Genomic DNA, 21,005 nt, shown 5'->3' with positions numbered 1-21,005 from the left:
AAAGATTCTACATGAAAATACATCAAGACATGGTAACATCTAATTTAGAGCCTGAGCTATCCAAACACACTTGAAAGAGCATGTTAATTCTGAAATTCCTTCTGACAAAAAGATTTGACTACCTTAATTAAAAAATGTCAATGGATATCATGTGATCTCCAGCCTACAAAACAGTTGAATAAACATCTGAACTGTAATTGTATAACTATAGATACTGAAAAATACTGTTTCATGTTTTCTATTAATTGAGCATTCCACTTTCTAAGATAAATTTAAAGTCAGTAACAGAAGCTCAATAATAACAAAATATTATAAAATAATAAAAAACAGGAATATTCTTAGTGCAAATTTTCTGATTTTAAAGCACAATCTTTTAAATTCTGAAATTAATAAGAAACTGTTAAATTTTAGAAACTATCAAATAAAGTGTGTATGACTAAGTCTGTGATGTCAAGTTATGCTATAAGACTCCTTTTTGTTTAAGAAAACATAATGCCGGGGCAAATGTCACATGGTGTGTCTCAAAACTGCAGGCTAAACCAGGCTTTATTAAATCAAGCAGAACAGGAAATTAAAAGGTGACTTTAGATTGAGTGAATGGGAAAAAAATGACTTACTGAACAACACATTTCTCATTCATGATGTTTGCTTTAAACCCAAGAACAGCAAACACCACCAATGTTGCCAGGATGGAAGTAAAGAAGTTTATGAAAGACACCAGCACAGCATCAAAGTGGCAGTTGTTGTCCCGCTTGTTGTAGCTGGAGAAGGCAATGACGCCTCCAAATCCAAGACCAAGTGCAAAGAACACCTGAGTGGCTGCCTCACGCCATACCTTTGGCTCCAGCATTATCTCAAGCTATTGGTAATAATGTAAAGAGGATAAAAAAGGAACAATATCATATAAGACAATTCTGGAAGATATTTTGTATACTCAAACACCTTGCTATACTTGAAACACCTATAATATGTTCAGTATGCATACTACAACAAAGAGAAAATATGATTCCTCACACAAGGTGTATCTAAACCCTCTTCAAAACAAATTCCGTAACAGATCCACTTAAGCAAACAATTCAACACCAGTTTTTAAGCCCTGAAACACATTGCTTTAAATTCAACACACCCTTGTCTTCAGATGTTAAACCATTATTTTAAAAAAGGTTCAATATCAATGGAATGTTTTAAAAATATAAATTTCAGCTTAGTAAAAGAAATCGACAATTTTCTACCAAAACCAAATGGTATTTTCAACTTCAAACATGTCTGTGTGTTTGGGGCAGTACACTATTTTGTTATCTTCAGAAGTAAGTAGATAATTAATTCATCATCAGTGCCAGAAGAGGCAGAAGTAAAAGCACACATCTGGGAATGAATGTCCCTTGATTCTTCAGTGTGAATTCAGAACTGGTTCACTCTATCTCTTTAATGGTCTCAAAACTCCAGAGACAAAGTAATTCCCAGGAAAATCTTACATGCAAATAGAAAGATTACTGGGGATATGTGTTTTCATAAATAGACAATTAATGGAAACATTAAAAAAGTAAATTGGCATGACTAATTAATATACTGTAGGGCATCACATAAATATAGATAATCACACCCCTCAGTGCTGAACAATGTGATGGAAAGAAAAAATGCTTTAAGTCCAAGTTGGGTTACATTTCTGACTCCATTTACGAAAAGCCACACACCTTGGGGGTGAACATGTGACGGATGCCATCTACAGATCCTGTCAGGAGAAGAGCTCTTACAAGAAAGCAGATCAGCACCACGTAGGGAAACAGGGAGCTGAAGTACATCACCTAGTGAAGAAATCAAGCATAGAAATAAAAAGAAAAAAGAATAAAAAATGAAGACAAAACATCTTTGAAAAGTAAAAACTGATACAGAACCAACTTTAAAAGACAACTGATTGAACAGTAATCAAAACAAATATCTAAAGAATTAAAAATATTTTCCATTTGCCACCAATGATATCACACAAAAACACACTTGTATTAATTAATACAAATAGAAAAAATATATTTCTAAAAATATATTTCAATCTCCATATGTCAAAAATATATTGTCATCCTTTTCTGAAGGGAAGGCCTTTTACAGACAAATCACTCAATCGAAAAAGAATCAATAGATCAGTGAAAACATTGAAATTACTAAACTGTAGAAAGATACTGTAAAAGTACAGTACACATTAAATGAGAACTAACATATTTCCACAGCAAAGATGCCATTCAAGACTCTTCTAGAAAAAAGAAAAGGAAAATCTCAGTCTCTGTTGTTACATAACTGTGAATACTCATACATACTCATGAGTATCTGTCATAAATGTGTCCTCCAAAATAATTATGATTTTCTGTCTTCTTTCTGAAAGAAAGTAATCTACTACACCAACAAAAAGACATACTGTATGAAAATAACAAGCAAGCCTTCCCAAAGATGTAGTCTACATGTTTAAAGGTGTGTGTTTCAAATAAAACTGCATTCCTGAACTTAAAACTCACTGTCTGAAAGAATTCATAAAATTCTCTCCAGACTGGTTTAAAGTAGAGGATAACGTTTTTCCACTCAATAATTGCTTTCAGAGCATGTTTTCTAACATATCTGAGGGACCTACATGCTTTCAAACATCTGAGGAATATTCTTAAAGTACCACGGAAAAAGCTAATAATAATTTTCAAGACCTTTAAGGAAAGTCCTAGTAAGATGGATGAAACCGTGTAAATAAAAAACACTGAGGAATACCCTAGCCGTACTACAGTATGAACTGTACTAAGTAGTTAAGTATTTCATAGTTAAGACTCAAGGTATAATTAGTCAAGAATGCAGTTTTCCTGAAATATAGCTACATGGTAATTCTCACATCAAAACAGGCACACTGCTGATTTAATATTCTAGCTATTTTCTTTAATTATCAGACACATCTGGATGCAACCTTGACACAGCGTGGATGTTATATTATGACACATGTTCTAGGAATGAGTAAAAAGTGGGTCTAGGGCTCTCCAAAGTGGAAATCCATACAGTGCAATGCACTACACCCGTTGGTCTACAAACCTTCAGGCATTTTTACTATTTAAAACAATTTACTAACCATTTAAAAGGAAAACCCAGATCAAGAAATTGCACAGTAGTTTTTCATCTATTATGTGTTCATTGTAAAAGCAAGCTCTTGCTAATAAAAACACAATACTTTGAGACAACTGCTCACAGCCGAATTTGGATTTTATTGTATGTATTAGTTTCCACCCAAGGATTGCAAAACAAATCATGTCTAAAACATTTTAAGAGCATATATTTAGGGTATATTAACACGTTGTTTTTTTTTCAGAAATTGACCACTAATTTAATTTTGTCACATACTGTACAATTCTTATTATAATGGAATCATGTTATTGATTTGTTTGCCTGCCTATACCTGAAACTGAGAAGTATGTTTTGATACAGACCGGTGTTGCTAGTTTCTTAATTTAAAAAAAAATGATGTTTCAGATGACTGCTTTCCTTACTTGCTTGCATTGGTCGATAATATTGATATACAAATGACTGAATGGTTTGGGTTTGTTCACTGGCCACAGACACTGGAAGAACGCATTCTCTGTGTCAAGAGTGATAAATGTGCAATCATGCATGATCACCAATCACCATGATATTGGTCCCATAGTTGCTAACTGCCTGTGTTACAGGTTCACAATCTTGATTTCTTTTTCAGTATTTATAGGTGCCTATGCTTTCCTGAACATTTTATTATTATAACACTGAGCACACTATGAAAAAAAACATCTGCTGGTAATTTGGCTTTAAATAGTACAGAGATTCTCAACTGTTCTTCCACATGCAGGAAAAGCATTTCAAACCTATTAAAATACTATGAATGGAACGTTAATACATTCAATAAAAGAAATGAGGTTTCCATAAAAATGAGTGTATGCATACGCTACTGAGGATAAAATGGCTCAGGAGGTTCTTTTTGTTGTAATCTTTGAATGTGTATGACATTTCAAAGTCCTTTGTCTATCATAATGAAAGATGAGTAATACATATTTAAATAGCAGTTTGAAAAGAGTGCTACATACAGTACCATAATTTTGAAAACCATGGTTTCAAGTTTATAACTGTACAGTATATACAGCTGATACAGTAGCAACACGGAATCTATAAGTTCTAAACTACAAAATATTATGTCTTATTAAAGTTTTCTGAAAATATTTTTCCACTTAACATCTAAATGTTTTTTTAACTGGAATCTGAGGACTATGGAAACTAATAAGAATTGATCTAAACATATATATATACAGTAGGAAATAAGTTTATCATCTCTTCCATATCCTGTTTTTTTAAGTAATCCATTGTTACCATTTTTGGAATGCCATATGCTCACTCTTCAAACTCTGAATTCCCAATAGCCACGCTCCAGATTTAGAATAAGAATTTCTTTCAGAATTCTGCAAGTTTTTTTTTTTCAGAAAGGCTTTCAAATAAAATTAAATTTCAAACTTGACTGTTTCTCTTAAATGATCTGACTAAACTGAATAATAACTGAATAAAAACTTTTGTTACCAAAGGAGATGAGTCATCTGACACAATCTCCAGAAAGATTTTAAAAGTCTAAATTAAAACCATATTATGCATTATATTTAATAGTATTTAAAAGTCAATAAATACTCATCTTTCAAGACTATTAAGTCTTTTAAGCTAAAATGGTAATATTAACCTAAGTAAATCCTGGTGCTGAATGTATTTAACTCAACCGATCAAAACAGTAATACAAAGTTTTTACCAAAAGGTACAATACCTTCTCTGAAAGTAAGGGAAATTTAACTCACAATTCATCTTTTGTAGGGTCTCTTTTTTTTTAGCAGATACCACCTTACTTTGAAAAATCTTCAGTATGCTAAATAATCTCTGGGTTTAAGTGGTGCAACAATTACACACACAGTAGTAGGATTCACTCACTGATTCTTCAAATTCATCAGTAATTAATGCTTTTTGAATGTCATACGGCTTTTACAGTATATAATGCCACAACATTGTAAATGCTCTTTTTACAGTATAATCAGAACATTTATTATTTCACATAATAATTAAGCAATGGAAGAACTGTGCAGACTACAATACATAGACCACATTTTTAGGTGAGAGAGCCTCCATCATTTACATAAGCAAACATAATTTCTCTGGAATGAAAAAGTACTGTTAGGGGTATGTTACTTCAAAATACGTTAACATATAGGACATTCATTTTATTTTAGTTTGAACCGAAAGAGTCATTGGTTTATGAATTTATGGAGAGGCAAATACTGTATTTGCCATATCAAAATGAGATTTTATGCACAAAATGCTGACTTGGCTGTCATTATAGACCCCTGTAATTAATGAACAATCTGTTCTAATGTTCAGTAGAAATATATTTTGTCCATTACCTTTTATTAAACATTAAATATAGCTGTATTGTTCAGCCTCAGGCTATAGCATCACATGGGAAGTAAGGCCAACTTTCTTGTGTACTTTCTATAGCTCTGAACTGTGCTGGCGGCACTTGGGGGCAGTCAGCTGATTAACATACAGTGATGAGATAAGGTCACACATCACAAGACAGATTTTCATTTGCATGTTAGAACATTCACCTGAAATTGAAGCCTAGAACAAAATATGTAGTTTACATAGTAGTTCAGATTTGATACAGCCAAGACAGGAAATTCAGGGTATCTGAAAAGTACAAGTAGAAGCTGGATTTCTAAAATAATTTGAATGTAAATGAAGTTCTGATATAAATTAGACATGGCTTTGAAACAGAAAACATAAGATGTCTGGCAAATTTAACAGCCTGATGAAAGTTTCTATAGGATATTAGATGCGCTGTTTCATAACATGGCACTTCAAATCTTACAACAAACTATTTTATGTCACAAAACATAAGAAAGCAAAATGTGACCATACTAAATTAGAAATTCCTTTCCATTTACCATTATAATACCATAGTGTGCTCACGACTTATACTTAACACATTATGCTACTGTGGAACACTGAAATTAACCAAAATAATAAGAACAATAGTTATTAATTAAATAACCTACAGGTACATATTAGAAAATATTGTATACACAGAAAAAAAACAAAATTCTTATAATTCATGTTTACAGAAAATCATAATAAAAAAAATAATATAAGGCAAGATTTATTTCCAATTTAACTTTTTGTGATCTTCTAAGTACCCCTTGTGTTCATCCTAAAATCCTGAAAATATATTTGCGTTGTTTAAAGAAATTGTTTCACATGTCTTCCATAAGACAAGCGTAAAGAGATATGTTTTCCATATGGACAACACATAAGGCTGAATCTGAGGTAGTAAATGCATGATAAAATAGATGTTTTGATACAATGCTCTTAAGTAACCAGGTTTCATTTACAAATCACATAGAGAACTATACATTTCCTTTCTCTGTTTAACAAAAAGCAGCACATTTTCAGCTTCTGAGTAAGAAGTAATCCTTAAAAGTTTCAATGTCCTATATGAACTCATAATTAAGCCAGCTTAAACATTTGTACTGCGTTCTTCTTAGCAAAGACGTAAACCTATCAGAGTGGTAAATGTTTAATGAACAGCTCCCTTTAGTTGAAATAGTTGAAATCCCTCGATAACTTCTGTTTGTCATTATAAAACTATGTTACACTATGCACTGTTTCATTTTTTTATTTGTTCCATATAATACACAAGCAATCTCTATACATACTATGTGTAATGAAGTTCAGATATCGCTTTAAAGTCTTTACGTTTTTCAAGTACTGGCTCACAGTTATGAACCAAGACTGCACACATGAAGTGGAAGTGGAAGCAGACTTCCTCAACTCTCAAACCAGCAAGCCGTTCACCTTTTAACATGTCACAGGAAACACTGCCCCACACCAGAACTTAGTGTCCGATTGGAGGAGAGGCACATCCTGCGCCAAGAGCACTGCATGCTTGCAAATAACCTTGGAAGGCTTCATGCACCTCTGAGAGCCAAGAGTGTCTTCGTTGACAATTTCTACCTTACATTCTGTGGCATTAAGTCAATTTTGGCCAAACTTGATGATTGCTGGATACAGTCAGCTTGTGATATGACTTTGATAGGCTTAGCTCACGATTATAGAACTCAAACTGCACATAGATAGGTACTTTTACCAATTGAGTAGCTTGGTATACCCACAGTATAGTATACCCCATATTTTGCACTGTGTAGAGATTAAGAGATCAAATGGTGTGCATGTATCTGCTTGTTGCACCAAATGTTTGATAAGAAACAACTACAAGAAGAAATACTAACTTTGCCTGAAGACTGGATTCCTTTAATCATAGCCAGACACACCATGGCCCACGCAGCAAGTAAGCAGATGGTCATCTTCCAGTTGAGGCCTCCACTCTCAGAGATAGAGTCTGAGATATCCAGTGCCTCTCTGTACCAGTAAAATGTGGTTGCAGAACTCTTTTCACATTCAGGCTCCACAACTGTAAAAGCAACAAATTCAAGATATATTGATTTGTTTTGTATTCAATATATATTTCATTCAGATGATAATAAAAAATAATATTAATTAATATCTTATTTATTGTTCTAGTGTTTATTATTAATAAAAATATTATTTATTACACTATTATAGCACTTTTCTGGACACTCCACTCAAAGCACTTTACGGTAATGAGGACTCCACTCCACCATCTCTAATGTGCAGCACCCATCTGGATGATGCAATAGCACCCATAGTATGCCAGTACACTCATCACACATTAGCTGTCAGTGGAAAAGTCAATTCATACATGGGGATTATTAGGTAAGGACCAATAGAGAATTTGGCCATGATGCCAGGGTAACACTCCTGCTCTTTTCACAAAACACCCTGGGATTTCTTAATGACTACAGCAAATCAGGACCTCAGTTTTATGTATCATCTGAAGGAGAGCACTTTTTTTACAGTATAATGTTTTTATACAGTTTAGGGCATTAGGACCCACTTCTTCCAGCTGTAACTTCCCATTCCCAGGAGGTCTCCCATCTAGGTACTGGCCAGGCTCACACCTGCTTAGCTTTAGCAGATTGCCAGTTGTGAGTTACAGGGTGATATACAGTAGCTGCTGACAGCTAATACCTTTGCTTTCTTAGTTGCCTATAACAAACATATAATGTACAATGGAAGACCTTAGTTTGCTTAAGATTCACTTACATTCAATTAAGCCAAAAGCTCAAGCAGCAGAGTTGTGATTTGGTTGAAAAAGGCGAACAGCCTTCCTGAATACTGGCACTTGACCAGGAACAGGAACCACTCTTACTCGGCAAGACTAGGATCCCCCCTGGTGACTCTTCTCTATCCACCACAATGGCACTTGACTACATATGTACTGCCAGTCACTAATAGCCTTGGAGCAGAATTCTGGGCTATAGAGTTCTTGAAAAGAAATTGTTTATATGGACACAATTCTCTTTCCAAACTAATTATTTGAATGGTAAAGTTTTGGTCTGATGTAACATTTTCTGTTATTTTCATGTTCTGGGGTATTTTATGAAATTGTAAACTTTACAGTTATGTTAAAACTGTTGTGTTGGTTTCTATACACAAAGGAATAGATTATGAGAAGCCTAGAGACTTTATACTGTAGCTGAAAATATTAACTAATTCACATTTGAGGTCTTCGGTCTAACATTGCAGGTCTCCCACACTCTAGGTGTCTGTGGTTTCTTTATCTTGTTGGGTTTTGATTGGCTGCTCATGTTTTTAATGCACGAACAAATATACCTCAGCTGTCTCCAATAAATGTTATAGCCCTCTGTCTAAATGGTAAAAACAGCCCTTGAAATTCTGTACAGTTCTCATACAAGACCTTTGAGAGACTTACATGTATTGGTGTTGTTCTTGACCAGCGGACACTGGTCCCATGGCAGAGGCTGTTGGAAGGACTGTGAAAAGTAGAAGAGGCTCCATCCGATAATGACATTGTAGTAGAGAGCAACAAAAAAGCAGACCTGCAGGATAGCAGACCATATTCTTTAACACAGCATACAAATGTTTGTTTGTTTTTTTCAAAATGCCTGGAAAATTTACATGGTGTACCCTTTGTTGTTCTACTGTAGGTATCTGTACCATTACACACAGGTGAAATAGAAAAATAATTTAAGCTGGCAAAAACCTCAGAAACCATAGCTTTTTCAAGCTGTTCAAGTATTTGATCCATTAAGTGAAAATACTCATCAGAAAACGATAGTGATGATTTAATGGTCAAAAAACAAAACTAAGTTTCAATGCAGTGCATGTCAGAACAGACACATTGCTAACAAGATTGCTAGGAAGGCTGCATCATTCCTTGTCGGGTCATTTTACCCCCTCCCAGGATACATTTAGACTCCCCCAAATGAGAAGAGAAACCAATTAGTTCCTCTCCGTTGAGATGTACAAAAAACCAAAGCTGTGAAATGGTGTGCCAACAAACCCCAGACTTCTTCTGCTCGATAACGATTCAGGTTACTGTTAATCTTCAGGCCTCTTTTACTGGGGCATCTACTGTAACTGCAGAAAAAATCTATTTTGTGCGGCTCGGGTGGAGATTGAGATACGTCTGTTTCCCTTGGTTGCATTTAAGTATAGGAAAGAAGTACAATTAACTTTCTCTGCTCTAGTGCATAAATTGTGTAAGCCTGGAAACATACATTTTCAGTTACAAAATCTGTTTAATCTGCCCCTTCTCCTTAAGTTTCTTTTCTGTTCTGTGAGCACCCCTCACAGAAATTCTGTTTTATTGCTCTATATATTTCATTATGTTCAAATAGTTTACTATAAATTTAGAATAAAAATGAATGGTACCAGAAACTTGTCTTTAAGTTAACCCCTTAAATTAAAAAGAATATAGATTAGTTTTTACTATCTACGATCTTATTAGTTGTTTGTGGTATTATTTACTAGTTTTGTGTGGTATTTGTTAAAAGCTCTTTAATACACAGCAGAATAACATAAAATAGTAAATGTCATTTACACCAAACAAATAAGGATGGTAATGTGAGACATTTGTTCATCACATATTTTCGGTTATGTTTAAAGTACTATGCTGTCAATAACTGAAACAAGAACAGAACATTTTCATTTATCTTAAACCTAAAAAGACAGTGCCTACCCTGTAGATTGGTTAAAAATAAACAGATCACACATGAAAGAATGGCATAGTACATAATTATTTTACTAGATAGAAGCACTGATCTGAAAATGAATATGATATATTAAACATTATAAAAAATAGTTTCAAAGGCTTACCACTCAAAGGCTCTCAATTTTCTCAATCTCACTGTGCTTGTGAATAGTCTACTTTTATACAGTTTACAGTTCTGAAATGTAATCTTTAACATCAAACTATCTATATGAAGATAAAAAACATTTTGCTATGCATTGACTTATTCGGGTATTATGCTTTCGTTACTAACATGATTTTTCACAATTTTGTTTTTTAAAGACTATTATTATACTGTAATAAAAAAATCAGTAAATTGCACTGTTCAGCAGCAACATGTGCTTCAGAGCACATTTTTAAATAGCATTTATAAAATAGCACTCTTTATAAAGCAGATAAGGTACAGTGGGTATAGGAAGTCATCAACCCCTTTCATAATTTGTACCTTTTGTTGTATGACACTGAAAATAAATTTTTATTTACACACAGTAACCCACATTAGCCAAGTGAAAATAAAATTCTAAAATATTCTGAAAATTAATTAATATTACAACAGTAAAATACCTTATTTGGATAAGTGAACACCCCCCAGTTGCATTTGTAAACATGCTCAGGAATAACCAATCACCTTACAGATCACACAACAAACTAATTGGCACCTGTGATCAATTGTGGTGATTTTGATGAGCTCAGAATAAAAGCAGCTATTTCTAGAGGACTCAACTGCTTGCAAGTGCATTTCAAAGCAAAGAATCCACTATGGGCGGAAAGGTGCTTTCAAAAGAACTTCAAGATAAAGTTGTGAAGATGAGTATAAAATGATTTCAAAGGCTTTAAGTATCCCATGGAGCACAGTCAAGACCATCATTAACAAGTGGAAGGCGTATGGCACCACCCAGACCGTCCCTCTAAACTGGATAACTGAGCCAGAAGGAGACTGATCAGAGAGGCTACCAAGAGGCCGATGGTAACTTTGAATGAGCTACAGGCCTTTATGGCAAAGACATGGTCATTGTGTGCATGTGACAACATCACAAATCTGGCCTGTATGGCAGGGCGGCAAGAAAAAAACTCACATCAAAAGTCTCATTTATGCTTTACTAAAAAGCACCTTAAAGATTCTGTAACTAAGTGGCAAAAGGTGCTATGGTCAGATGAGACCAAAATCGAACTTTTTGAATAGAATGCAAAACGGTACGTCTGGCGAAAACCCAATACATCTTACCATCCAAAGAACACCATTCCTACAGTAAAGCACGGTGGTGGCAGCATCTTGTTGTGGGGGTGTTTCTCTTCAGCTGGGACTGGGGCACTTGTCAGGATAGAAGGGAAGATGGTACAAAATACAGGCAAATTCATGAAGAAAACCTGCATCCATCAGCCAGGAAGTTGAAAATGGGAAGACGGTTCACCTTTCAACATGACAATGTCCCAATGCACACTGCCATACAACCGTACAGCAGCTGAAGGACCAGAAGGTGAATGTCCTGGAGTGGCCTAGTCAAAATCCCGACCTAAATCCCATTGAAAATCTTTGGAATGACTTGAAGAGGGCAGTCCATCAACGGTCACCACGCAGTTTGACTGAGCTTGAACAATTCTGTAAGGAGGAATGGGCAAATATTCCTCCCCCTAGGTGTGTAGTTGTTAGAGATGTATCCAAACAGACTCAAGGCTGTAATTCAAGCAAAAGGTGCTTCCACCAAGTATTAACTCAGGGAGGTGTTCTCTTATCCAACCCAGTTATTCTACTTTTTGTTTTCAGAAATTTTGCTTTCTTTTTTCACATGGATATTGCAAGGTACAATTTGTAAATACAACTGGAAAAAGTCTGATTTTCAGTCTGGCTTCAGGGCAACAAAAGGTGAACATTTTGAAAGGGGGCAGTGACTTTCTATAATCACTGTAATAATCAGTGGTTACCTGTATTTTAATAATATTTAACCAAGTTATTTTAAAGCAAACTAAAGAAAATTAATAGACATTCCCTTAAGTGGGACATGGTAAAAACAATTTCTTGCATATCAATTAGGCCAAACTATGTTTGTAATTAGATAAATAACATGAGTTTAGAATTATTGGGTTATAATATGGGATTTGTGTTTTGGGTTCAATTTATCTCAGGGGCTGCTGCAATCCTTATTTGAAACAAAATAATATAATTTTCCTTAAAGACATCAAGATTTCACTAGGAGATCATAAAAGCAGCTATTTCCTTCTTAGTCACTCATTAAAGATTTCCTATATAATATACAGTTTAAGGTGCCTCCCTAATCTTACGATGACAAATCTTACATTAAATGCTACCTCACTTACCACACAGCTTGCAAATCCTATCCCTCCCAAGCGTGGACTGATGTAATTCCACACTCCAATGCTTCCTCTTCTGATTCGCTGGCCTACTGCCAGTTCGAGAAAAAACAGTGGAATCCCTATCACCACCAATAGGATGAAATAAGGAACTAGGTACGCACCTGTCAATTAAGGAACAAACCAAGTTATAAACCACATGCAAGTACATAAAACTCATGTAGATAATTAATTGTGTTACTTTTATATACATTTCATTTGACTTTTCTTTTCCTGCTAGTGTCTTCATTGATTTTATGAAGAATTTGAATATTATCTGATAGATGATCTCAGGATTTTTAGATTTATTGTTCCATTTTTATTTCTGTATTTATTCAGTACTTACACCTAAATATTTTATGAAATACCTACAGATACAGTTCATTTTTAAAGCGGTGGACCAAGTTCTTTATGGGTGCCAATTTTAGATATTTAATATCTAAACGTACCTATAGCCTATGGCCTATACCTACATGTACTGTATATACTCTACCTTAAGTTATGAGTCATCATATTTTATACATATTATCCATTAGCAATGTCATATTAATTTTTAATCTTACAAAATGTATAATATTTTATGTAAAACTATCAAATATGCATCATCAAATTTGAAAAATGACAATATGTCAACCTTGTTTAAAAGTTTTTAATTCTTACAATTAACGGGTCTTTTATAATACCAGTTGCCATTCAGAATATTTTTCAGGTTTTTAATATGCAATTTTTCTTTACGTTAACCCCACAAAAAGGGGATTCAGATCTACAGTACAGAAAATGGTAGTCAAAACCATTTGTGACAAAGGTGTCCAATATGACCAAATACCTGATCTTTAAATCTCTCTGACTGATGACTTGCGCAAAGAAAAAATGACTAGCATCAACTGTTCCAGTGGTACCACCCTCACACTTGTTAGAGCAGCTCTATGAACAAAATAAAGTAAATGAAATGAGCAGCCCTTGAACACCCTGCATATAGGGTTCTGTAGTCATGTTTGATCACAAGTAGGACAGGTACACAAGATGACAATTCTATTTTAATTTTACATTAGTTTGTTTGAAAGAAGTAATGAATATGTAAGTTCTGAAAATAAAAAAAGAGTTGCTTATTACTGTGTAATTGCATGCTGTCCTTGGATTATTAGCAGTGGTGTGTGTAAACTTTCAAAAATCTGGGCCCAGGTTGAAATCAAAACAAATACAAATTCAATCCTGATACATGTTCCTACATCATTTTGCTAAAAGCCAGTAGACTCTGCCAAATAAAAACCTGCTGTCTAGTACAGGGTCAGTGCCTTAATGTTTTCCAGGCTGTAGAACAATGCCCCAGGTTATGTGAATTAATTATATCAAAGTGAGCAAATTGAGACAGACATTGTTTTTAATTTCTATGATAATTAATTTTACTTTCTATCTTGCTATTTTTTACAATATTATTAGGTTGGCTCAGAAGAGGTCAATGCAGCTTTTTTTATGTCTTTTTCAAGCAATTTCAGGTAAACAAGGCACACTCTGTTCATCTTGATAGGTTTATATTATCAACTATTGTTTTCCACAGAGTGAAACATTTATTTCCAAATTGAAATAATTTGTTTTAGATATCTACTGTAACAAACAAACAGTAGAAAAAGATTTGAAAAACACTGTAGCTGAAAGCATGACAAGTAAATTGCCTCAATTTGTTTCCTCTTCAGATTGAAGGCAATTTCATTATTGTGATTCTAACATCATGTACAAACAAGACACAGCTGCCTATTACTCCATACTTATGGTTCCATTAAGTGTACAGAATAATGATGAACAGAAAAACAGGATAAAGAAAAAATGTGCGCAAATGCATTAAGTCATTAAACTCAGATCCCAATTTGTGTCAGTGTGTCAGATGACAATGAATAAATACAGCTGGCCCAAACTGTTTTTATCCTTTTCAGAAGCAAACAGCCCTTTTTGAAGACAGAATGATAAATAAAAAAGTAAAATGCTTATTGTATTACTTTTATGTTTTTTAGGAACTAGTTAACATGTTTGCAAGGCTCGTCATGGTTATTTTTAGAAGTTTTATTTTGATTTCTTTTAGAAATAGGCAAAAAAGTTTGTTACATTTTCATAGTTAAGAAAAATACATAGTTTTGTACATTATCTGGATTCTTTTAGCGGTGATGATTTGTAGGGACAGTCATACTACAAAGAGAATATACTTTTGGTTTGAGTTGAGAGTATAACATATTCTATAACAATGTCCCCTCTCACGTATCATTTAATTTTTGTCAGATCAGATATGTTTAGAAACAATATAATGTATGAGCATCAGTGTGCAGAAAAGGAATCCTTGACATATGAAACAAGTTATACATGTGAAGCTTTAGAAGGAGCAAAATCTCATCTCCTTCAAGAAAATACAATCTAACAATGCCTTCATGGGAGGTTTTGTAAGATTTTTCTATGTGGAAAGTGCTATTACATTGTAAGTGATCATGAAAATGTATATTTTTCATGTAAATTCTGTGTGCTCACCATTAGACTTCCACACACGGCTTTGCAAAACCAGACCATATTGTAAAACTATGTTATTACCTCATTTCAGGTTAGGGAAAAACAACTTTTTTGTTCCCCCTGCAAAGCTACAATTAAAAAACCTCAGACATGTTAGTTAATTCAATATGTTAATGCACAGTATATGCCATCAGTTACTCACATCAGCTACTGTAAGTGTTTTCTCTACAGACCAGCTCATTTTAATTGCTTAATTTATAAAATCCTTCCTGAACTAAGGATTAGTGAGCTTCTAGTGGTCATTCGTTCTGAAACAAATCATGTTGTGTCTTTGCAAAGACTAAAAGTAAAATGAGAACAGGACAAATCATAAACCCATTATAAATTATGATCTTAAATAAAGTAGTAAAGATATTTCTATTGTATTGGTATTGACCTTAATATTTTTGTTTTTTATATTTATATATTTCTGTGAAATATTGTAAAATGTAACTTTACATTTACTCTAATTTCCCAGTCAGTCTACAATGCAATATATTTCAAAACAGCTTTCATTATAATAGCATACAGTACATGATAGTGTCAGAAATGCTTTTCTAATCCATTTTTCATTAAATGAGAGTAGGGATGAGGGCGGCACAGTAATGCAGTGGTTAGCATTGCTACCTAACAGTGCCGGGAGCCCTGGGTTCAATTCTGGACCTAGGGTGCTATCTGCATGGAGTTTGTATGTTGTCCCTGTGTTTGCATGGGTTTCCTGTGAGTGCTCTGGTTTCCTCCCACGGTGCAAAGCCATTCAAGACATATGGTTAGTTTACTGGCTTGTGGGAAAATTGTCCCTAGTTAAAAGTGTTTGTGTCTGTGTGTTCGCCTGGCAATCGACTGGCATCCAGGGTGTATCTTGCCTTGTGCCTACTGCCAGCCAGGATAGGATCTATAGCGTGGATATAAATGATGTACCATGTTTAGGAGTTCTTCTGAGATACTGTGACTAGGATTAATTTTTATTTTTCCTAAAACTCTAAAAATCGTGTGTAGCCCACATGAGTCATAGCAACGATGTTTGTTAATTATTTCGAGGACAGAGCATTTGACATCAGAAAAATATTTTTTGTGACAAGTGATGATGTCCCTGTTATAGTTGGAAAACAGAAGGTATTTGTAATGACAACTGAAGATCAAAATGGCCACCCACTGGTAAATAATCATCATGTTATTCCTCAGAACATCTTTGTGCCAAGATTTCTAATTCTGTGTTTAATAATGTGATACTGTAACTACAGTGGTGAAGATAATGAATTTTCTTGTTGTTCCATCTGAATTGACACACAGCCTCAGGCTAAGTTTTGCACATTGCACCACATTCCATTTCATAGCAAAGTTCATTGACTAAGCCACTGGAAGATTTTGGCACTCCTTATGGATGGCCCTGATGCAATCAGTTCTTTTACTCAGAAAAAGGTTGACCACTCCAAACTGGGTGATGATAAATGTATTGCACAACTAATGTTTCTAACTGACCCAAATTTCAGCTAAGGTATAGGACAAACTGTTCATAGTTCTTCCTGAAACATATAAGAAATTCTCACAAACTCTACCATTTATCGGGACATTTAAACCTTGATTGTTATTGAAATCTTGACACAGAACCTTTATTGATACCTGTTAGAAGTCCCTGACTATGAAATTTGACTGAAAAGCCATTTTCACTGGTCTCAGCATTTGGATTTACATATCTCTTTAAACAGATATTTTCATATAAGTATTTTTTCTCCCAGCAGGAGCCAATTAATGACTGAACAGTGAGGCTTGTGTGAGGCTTTGGTGCAGCTTAAAACATCTAACTACAACATTGAAATCAGTGAATGTGACAAGAGAAAGCCAGGAAAAGGATCACCCTAAATAGCAATACCTGCACCTTAATAAATGAAACTTACAAAATAAGTTTATTAAAAAAGTATAAGTATTATTGATATTAGAAAGTATCTAAAGCACACAGATCCATAAACAGAAGTAAATAAGTTAAATACTTGACACACTACTTCTATGAGTATGTGCATATAGATTTTAAAAAGAATGGGACCAAGAACTGAGCCCTGAGGAACCACAGACAAACTCTGCTAACAAGCTATTAAGCTGAACAAATCTTCTATTAGATATTTTAAACTACTGTATGCCAAAGCTGTTTCAGTGATACCAACAATTCTCTGATCACTCTCAAGAGGTGGCTTGTGAGGCTTGAGTGCATGGACAAACCAAGAGGAAAATACTAAACAAGGTTTTATTTTAGCCACAGTTTAACTGTATAACAAACCAAACCTACTCTAACAGCCAAGCACCAACTCTCACCGAGATCCCTTTATATACCAAACTATTATAAATTAAAATCTATGTGAGAATATAGCTCTTAGCCCTTCAATAATTATCCATTTAATGAACTAATTCACCACCTGTGAATCAATTTATAAGTGATAGAGATCTGACCAACCTCTAGCAGGTCAGCTGAAACTATTAGGCTAATTGCTACTGGCCTGCTACAACCAGTAATACCAGCAGACCTCCATTCAACAGTATCAGAGGCAGTACTGAGGTCCAACAAGGCAAGAGTGGATACAAATTTTCAGAAGCCAGAAGTAAATTATCGTTGGCAACTCTAACAAGAGCTGTTTCATTACTACTACAGTCAAAACCCAGGTTGAAATGGCTCATGCGTCTTTTTTGCAGATAAGTAAGCTCTGACCTGAAGAGCAACAGCCAATTTTTAAAGCATTGCCACAAGTGGTAAATTTGAAAATGATGATTGAGCAGGTTAGCTAAGCCTTGCTTTTTATTAGAGGGATAATATCTTCCAGCGTAAGAGCCAAGGTAACAGATCTTAATGATTCATAGATGATACATGACAATTTTAAACAGAGCAAGACAGTGCAAATAGGATCCAAGAAATGTGGTGGATTTCAATTTAGTTGTCATTTCAGATAGCAGCTGAGGTAAGGGCTACATGAAACTTCACAAAGTGAGATGCACTATGCTTGAAAATAAATAAACTGTTTTTAGATAAAGAATCAGAAAAAATAATTTTACTTCTGATTTTTAATACTGTGCATACACCTTATAAAAATCCTGTTCATGTCCAGTTTCAATCATAAGGCTCTGAGCAAGCAGAATCAGTGAAGATACACTGCTGTTTTACCCCAAACTGGAATGAAAAAAACACTGTTTTGAGAAAACAAAATTTCAAGAACAAAGTGCACTTTAGTTTAACAGGTGATGCTGTATATTATATATGGATTTTGCAGTAAATGAACTTACACAAAAAAAAGTAAAACAGTTGTGTCTTATGCTTATTGATCTGCTGTTAATTAAATTAGGGCATGACCTAACAGACTGCTACTAACATTTAAAACTTGGTGGAAAAAATGACAAGACAGGAGCTTTGCTACTGGTGACCTCGCTGTTTTAAATCCAATGAAAAAATGTGTCTTTTTAGGACAGCCAGGTTGTGAAAATTGTCCAGTTTGTATTGACAACACAAGAAATCCCAGGATCCCAGGATTGTAAGCAGCTTTTATGGGATCATTTCTGTTCCCTGGCTTGTAAGCCACAAACGTACATATAAAAGAAATCTTAGCTGTCACTCTGAATGGGATGTATTTCTATCACAGTGGGAAACGTGTGACACTCGTATTATGACAGAAACTCGCAATAGTGATTACACTTTCAGATAACTGATTTAATTGGTGCTTAGCAAAGAAAAATGATCAAATATGTACCATGTAATTAAGTAGCAGGATAAAAGGCTATCCAAAATAACTATTATTTTTCTTTGGGTAGGTTTAAAAAAATTGTGAGCACTAAAGCACAATTTTAGTGTGTTAATGTACTGTAACTAATGTCACTCTTGGCTCACAAGTCAAGGTTCACGTACAATATACTGTATACAGTACATAAAAGTATCTGAATGTTGTATTCACCTACTAAAAGCTTTCTTTAACATCTGAAGTGAACATTTCAACTTAATCCTACATACTGTATAATACTTACACCAGTTGCAAAATCACTTTGTACAAAGAGATTTTGTAACCCTTAAAGTGACTTAATTGAATTTCTCATAATGAAAAATATGACTTGACACATTAAAAAGCTGAAGCTACTGGGGACAAATATGTCTAAACAAAATCATACAGTAAGTATAAAACCATAAAATGCCTCCATATAAAACATTCTGTAATAATTGGAGCCATTGTAAAACACAAAGATTTAATAACCACTGTAGATGGTAAGAAAACCTGTTGAATTGTTGTCAACACTTCTTCATGCTTTGCTACTTCTGATTCATGCACATTGTGGATTAATTTTCTCTCTAGATTCTTATTGTCTTCTGAGAGTGAAAATTAAAAAGGAAATCCAAACTTTCTAAAACGTAAGACTAGTAAGAATCTGCTAGAATGTTTTGTGTTTTCAGTGTTCAGATTTTCTCATATAATGTCCCTCTGAACGTACCTTTGGCTAATTCTGTTTCCAAGACAAAAATACTAAAACTCTGAATTATGAAAGAAGTGAGTTGCTTCTCACAAAACATCTACAGTATAAAACTTTGCATCATTGAATCCTCAAGCATATTTTACAGTTAATACTGATCACTAGTTCCAGAGCCTGTTTAACTAACATTCAGTCCTCTATTTTACTGATATATTTGTAGACAGTTGTGCAGGCAGTTATTAAACAAAACAACCTTACAAACTTATTATTTTTAACCAATTGACAGTGTATGTAGTTTACCATGATCATAATTACAATATTTAAACTAATTATGGTTAATTATTCTAAAAAAACATTCTATACCCCAGAGGGCAAGGGATGTGTTTTACTAAACAGCAATCCAGTGAAAGAGCAATGACTTCCATGTACAATACCTTTAAAAGAGCGACAGACAGTAAGTAAACACCAAAAATGCAAAATAATAGCATTCAGCAGGGTAAAAACACAGATTTAAACATAAATTAACTATAATACCGGCTACATAAAATTACATAGCACTTTAGACAAAATGCTTTTTAAAAGGACAAATCTTAGGAGATGGGCTTACCTCCACCATTTTTCTGACAGAGGTATGGAAATCTCCAGACGTTGCCCAGGCCTACAGAGAAGCCCACCTGAGCCAGAATATACTGCAGTTTGCTGTTCCAGGCAGGCCTTTCCTCCTCAGTGTCTGAACCTTCTTCAATGTCTCTCTCCTTGTCTTCCTGGACATCATCTACTATTAATGAACTTTTTTTGAAAGAATCATCAACAGGGTCTTCATTGGAAAGCAGATCTTTGACAGACTCTGTGACATCATCGTCAAGCTCTCTCTTGACGACTTTGCTGTTTTTGGGCATTTGATTAGCAAACAAGTACAAAGGGATGAAAATGTCTATTGGTAGAGGGGGAAGGGGAGAAGTTCTGATCTGGCCGAGTCCCTTTGTAATACAGGTTCTTTTAAAAACAGACACTTCTTTTGATTGAAGAACAAAAGTTAATATGCTGGCAATGTATATTTAATATTCAAGGATTTTATTTCTTCATTATCACAAAATATCTAGGATAAAAACAAAAAAGAAAAATAAGACTCGTTGTTAAAATACATTGTATCTTTAAATTATAATTAAAGCATATTGGTGTATTTAGAAATAAGCACTACACTCTGGATAAAGCGTTTTTTTTATTAATATACGGATTATTATCAAAATATAACTAGAACAGTAGAGTGCTCTCAAGAAGTGAGGAACAGACTTATTTAAAGTGATTTCTGAATATTAACTTCTGATCCAATCATCTCATGTCTTTCATCAGTCTTTTGCCTTTTTGCCTTGAGAGATGTTTATGCTGTGTACAGGGCAAAACAAATAAAAGGAAACTTATCTTTGTTCCAGATGCCATCGGGCTTGCAAACGATGGGGATAAATAAAGGATGTTGAATTGAACTGAAAAC

At 34.3% G+C, this 21,005-nt stretch overlaps 1 protein-coding gene across 2 annotated transcripts in view; it reads right to left on the bottom strand.

Moving 5' to 3' along the window:
- slc6a15 (solute carrier family 6 member 15) overlaps positions 1-21,005 on the bottom strand; it is a 37,056-nt gene that overhangs the window by 11,002 nt on the left and 5,049 nt on the right. For both annotated transcript variants that reach the window (XM_088923383.1, XM_088923384.1), the window contains exons 2-7: positions 20,121-20,612; positions 12,509-12,666; positions 8,873-8,999; positions 7,308-7,489; positions 1,695-1,805; positions 618-859 (exon numbers count right to left, since the gene is read on the bottom strand). In XM_088923383.1, the coding sequence (XP_088779509.1) occupies positions 618-859; positions 1,695-1,805; positions 7,308-7,489; positions 8,873-8,999; positions 12,509-12,666; positions 20,121-20,412 (1,112 nt within the window). In that variant the 5' untranslated portion in view covers positions 20,413-20,612. The remainder of the gene's footprint in view (positions 1-617; positions 860-1,694; positions 1,806-7,307; positions 7,490-8,872; positions 9,000-12,508; positions 12,667-20,120; positions 20,613-21,005) is intronic.

This window comes from Atractosteus spatula, chromosome 8, assembly GCF_055471065.1.
Source record: "Atractosteus spatula isolate fAtrSpa1 chromosome 8, fAtrSpa1.hap1, whole genome shotgun sequence".
NCBI classification, from domain to species: Eukaryota; Metazoa; Chordata; class Actinopteri; order Semionotiformes; family Lepisosteidae; genus Atractosteus; species Atractosteus spatula.
The sequence above is the reverse complement of the archived record's forward strand: the minus strand, read 5'-3'. Positions and strand labels throughout refer to the sequence as shown.